Source organism: Camelina sativa, chromosome 14 (genome assembly GCF_030686135.1).
Source record: "Camelina sativa cultivar CO46 ecotype springtype chromosome 14, ASM3068613v1".
NCBI classification, from domain to species: domain Eukaryota; kingdom Viridiplantae; phylum Streptophyta; class Magnoliopsida; order Brassicales; family Brassicaceae; genus Camelina; species Camelina sativa.
The window spans coordinates 20,710,246-20,714,408 of record NC_141893.1 but is presented as its reverse complement, the minus strand read 5'-3'; the positions used below and the strand labels follow the sequence as shown (position 1 = coordinate 20,714,408).

The following is a 4,163-nucleotide window of genomic DNA, read 5'->3' as shown; positions in this document are numbered from 1 at the left end:
AAGCTTTCCTGCTTCACTTAAAAGATCAAGTGCATATTTTCTTTGTGATAAGAATAATCCCTCATTAGTCCTATATACCTCTATCCCAAGAAAATATTTGAGCTCTCCAAGGTCTTTAATGTCAAAAACTGATTTAAGGAAATCTTTAGTCTCTTTAATACCTACCTTGTCATTTCCAGTTATGATGATATCATCAACATATACTAGAATGACTACAATACCTTTATCACTTGGTAGTGTGAAGAGAGTATGGTCAGCTTCCGATTTGCAAAAACCTCTTCTAAGTAGGGTAGTGCTCAGTTTGTGGTACCATGCTCTTGGTGACTGTTTTAAACCGTAGATGGCCTTGTGGAGCTTAAAGACTTTTCCCGGGCCAATGGTGTTTTCCAGACCAGGTGGTGGTCGCATGTAGACCTCATCTTCAAGTTCCCCTTGTAAGAACGCATTTTTAACGTCCATTTGCCAAAGCTCTGAGTCCAAGTTGGTGGCCAGTGATAGAACAACTCGAACAGTGTGTAGTTTGGCCACCGGAGCAAACGTATCAAGATAGTCCTCCCCGTACGTTTGCGTGAACCCACGTGCGACTAGGTGGGCCTTATGGCGTTCAATCTCCCCGTCACTCTTGTATTTGATAGTAAAGATCCAGCGTGATGTGACTGCCTTCTTCCCTTTGGGTAAGTCAGCTTCATCCCATGTGTGATTTTTCTCCATGGCCAGTTTCTCCGCATGTACCGCATCGCGCCATACCTTGTGTTCCTTAGCCTCATCATAAGTTTGTGGAACCCAATGCTTATCAATTTGGCCAAGAAAGTCTTGGTGTTCCATAGGAAAATGAGCAAGAGTGCACACTGCTTGAATGGGATGGGCAACGGCCATGTTGTTGTAGTACACTCGAGTGTTCTTCCAGTGAGATGGGTCAAACTTGAGACGCTGGCTCCGTCGTAGTGGTATGACTTCCTCATGATCATTATCTTCATGGGCGTCCTCATTTTGGTCGGCTGGTTCCTCAGGATGCATTTCCTCCTCGAGGCTTTGTGAGAGTTCGTCATTGGGTGCGGACGGGTCACCTGAAGTGGGCTGAGTAGGGACTGTATCTGAACCAGTTGGGTTGGAGTCAGTAGGTGGAACACCTTCTTCTGGTGCGTTTGGCCTGGAGGGATTGTCACCGTCCCGATTGGTTTCGACCCCTAGCCTTTCAAGTATGATCCGAAGGATCTTGGCACGATCGGACGGTGAGGTTGATATTTCTCTAAGTTCATCCCAATTTTTCTGGTCATAATATCCTCGAGTTTCCACAAACTTCACATCACGAGACACCAGCACTCGTCTAGTCTCAGGATCATAGCATTTATAGCCCTTTTGTGTGGTAGAGTAACCAAGAAACATGCTCTTGGTACTCTTGGTGTCAAGCTTGTTGCGTAATTCTCCTGGTTTTAACACAAAACACACACAACCAAACACACGTAAGTGATCAATAGTGGGTTTCTCTTTGTTTAGTACCTCAAACGGTGATTGATCTTGTAGGATTTTTGTTGGAATGCGGTTGATGAGGTAACATGCCGCAAGAACTGCATCTCCCCAAAAGCATTTTGGAACATTTGTATGGAACATCATTGAGCGAGCCACCTCCATTAAGTGTCTATTCTTTCGCTCAGCTACACCATTTTGTTGTGGAGTGTATGGGCAGCTTGTTTGATGAATTATGCCATGGTTGGTGAGGTGTTGTTTGAAGGTATGACTTGTGTATTCTCCACCATTATCTGATCTCAAAATCTTTATTTTTGCATTATAGTGGTTAGTTACATAATTTTGAAAGCTAATAAATGCTTCAAGAACTCTATCTTTAGTAGGAAGAAGTGTGAGCCATGTATATTTAGATTTCTCATCAATGAATGTAACAAAATACTTTTGATTTTCTCTAGACAAGCAAGGTGATGTCCACACATCAGAGTGAACCAAATCAAAACAATTTTCATAAATAGTCAATGATTTAGGAAAAACAGATTTGCAATGTTTACCAAGGATACAAGCCTCACACTCATCATTTTTAAAAGAAATATTTGGAAAAATTAATTCTAGAGCTCTAGAGTGAGGATGTCCTAGTCTAGCATGCCACATAACATTGTTTTCTTGAACATTAACTGAACTAAAACAGGAAGAATTTGAAGAGGAAGATATATTTAGGTCCTTAAGCAAGTAGAGGTCATCTTGAGTGACTCCTTGGCCAAGAACTTTACTTGTTTCAATATCCTGAAAATACACATTATTAGGACCAAATATAGCATAACAATTTAAATCAGTGGTGGCTCTTTTAACTGATAAGAGATTGGAGGTAAAGTTAGGCATATAAAATGCTTTAGAGGATTTATCAAATAATTTTAAGTTTCCTATTCCCCTAACAGGTACCTTCTCACCATTAGCTATAGTCACATTCCCTATGGCAGGTTTAATGTCACTAATTAACTTAGGGTCACTAATCATATGGTGTGATGCACCAGAATCTACAATGAGAGGTTTATTTGGTTTAAGAGCAAGGAATGAGTTACCGGAGGCCTCCTTGAGGGCTTTGATGAGAGCATCAAGGTCTGATTTCTTTACCAATTCAGAGGAGGCAGCGAGAGCAACTCCATTACCTCCGGAGACTTGGTGGCCTGAATCGGAGGTCGTTGCTTCTCCCACCATTGTTGCTTGATGCGCTCGTGGTGGCCCTCCTCGGTTGTTCATGGACCGATTGACTCGGAGATGAGGGTGGAGGATCCAGCACCTACTCTTGAAGTGGCCAACCTTCTTACAGTGGTCACAAATAGGTGGGTTTTTGTCATCATGTTTGAAGTAACCTTTATTTGCGGAAGCTATCTCCACTTTGTTGGCCGTTACAAGCTCTCCTTTGCTCCCAAACAACCCCATGGAGCCATGCTCCTTTTGGATCTGGCTACACACATCATCTAGACTAGGGAGTTTATCTGACCTCAAGATGTGTTTGATGAGATCATTGTAAGAAGGATTTAGTGTGAGAAGTAGACCGAACACCTTGTCCTGCTCTCGCCTCTCGTTTAGTATGGCAGGATCAAGTGTGGCCGGCCTAAGCATCTCAAGCTCAGCCCAAAGGGACCTAAACTTCCCAAAGTGTTTGGTGAACTCCATGTCTTCTTGGCTTAGGTTGCTAATGGCCCTCTTGATTTCAAATACTCGGTTTAAGTTGGTGGTGTTGCCGAACACATTTTGTAATGTGTCCCACAGATCCTTGGCCGTCTCGCAGTATGAGTAGGCTTCAAGTATTGGAGCATCAAGAGAGTTTTGAATGATGGCGAGAACACTTTGGTCTTCTTGAAACCATTTGTCTCCACCACTTGTGACCGCTTCTTTGCCGTCTACGATGGACTCTTCCTTTGGAGCCTCACTCGTGGTAATATGGGTCCAAAGCCCTCGGCCGCATAGCGCCGTCTTTGTGGTCCTTGCCCACAACAGGTAGTTCTCTCCTTTGAGAGTAACTGGAACGATCAAGGTCTTGGTACCTTCCATGGTGTTTTGTCCGCTGGTCAATAGCTTTATCCAACGGTTAAAAGAAATCACTTCTTGCGATTGAAACAGAAATGAAGGGAAGTATTAGGAGCGGAAGTGATGAATGGGTGAGAGATTGAGAACTAGGAGCAAACTTGCTCTGATACCATGTAAGTTTTAGGTTCAAGAAGTGAGAGAGAGAGACAAAGTGTAGTGAGAGTAAGTTAGTTTGCGGTTTTAGGTTTAGTAATTGGATAGGAGTGTAAGAGAATAGAGAGAGAAGTGTAGAAGAAGAAAATAGCTTCTTACTTAATATGGTACCTAGATACAACCTACTTATAGTCATTTACAAAGGGGATATTCTAATAAGATGCTGTACACGATTTTACACAAGGATAGTGACATCTCCTTCCTTAACCTATACATGTGATATATGTTTGACTTAAGACCTCCCACTTGCCTCAAACTCGCCAACGGCTAATAGGAGAAGGATCTAGATGTTCCTTTGCTTTAGAAGGCTTCTCAACATGGGCTGGACTTTTTTAGGCGCCTCATGGTACGGATGGCCCATCGCATTGTACGGACAGTGCTTGTACGGACGGTATGGTACGGATGGTGCTTGTACGGCCGGTATGGTACGGATGGTGCTTGTGTGTGTGAGT

At 43.0% G+C, this 4,163-nt stretch overlaps 1 protein-coding gene across 1 annotated transcript; it reads right to left on the bottom strand.

The window, feature by feature from the left end:
* Positions 1-329: 329 nt before the first annotated feature.
* LOC147928464 (uncharacterized) lies at positions 330-3,522 on the bottom strand. Its single transcript, XM_087486159.1, has 3 exons — positions 2,415-3,522; positions 748-1,427; positions 330-470 (listed from the first exon to the last, which is right to left on the bottom strand). Exons 1-3 carry the CDS (start codon positions 3,520-3,522, stop codon positions 330-332), a joined length of 1,929 nt encoding a protein of 642 aa, XP_087342285.1.
* Positions 3,523-4,163: the final 641 nt, after the last annotated feature.

Coding starts and splice junctions, on each gene's coding strand:
- LOC147928464 (XM_087486159.1), bottom strand. CDS start 3,522: ATGGAAGGTACCAAGACCTTGATCGTTCCAGTTACTCTCAAAGGAGAG. Junction 1,428..2,414: donor GAATGTGACTATAGCTAATG/GTGAGAAGGTAC, acceptor TGTTAAAACCAG/GAGAATTACGCAACAAGCTT. Junction 471..747: donor ATGAGGCTAAGGAACACAAG/GTATGGCGCGAT, acceptor ACTTGGACTCAG/AGCTTTGGCAAATGGACGTT.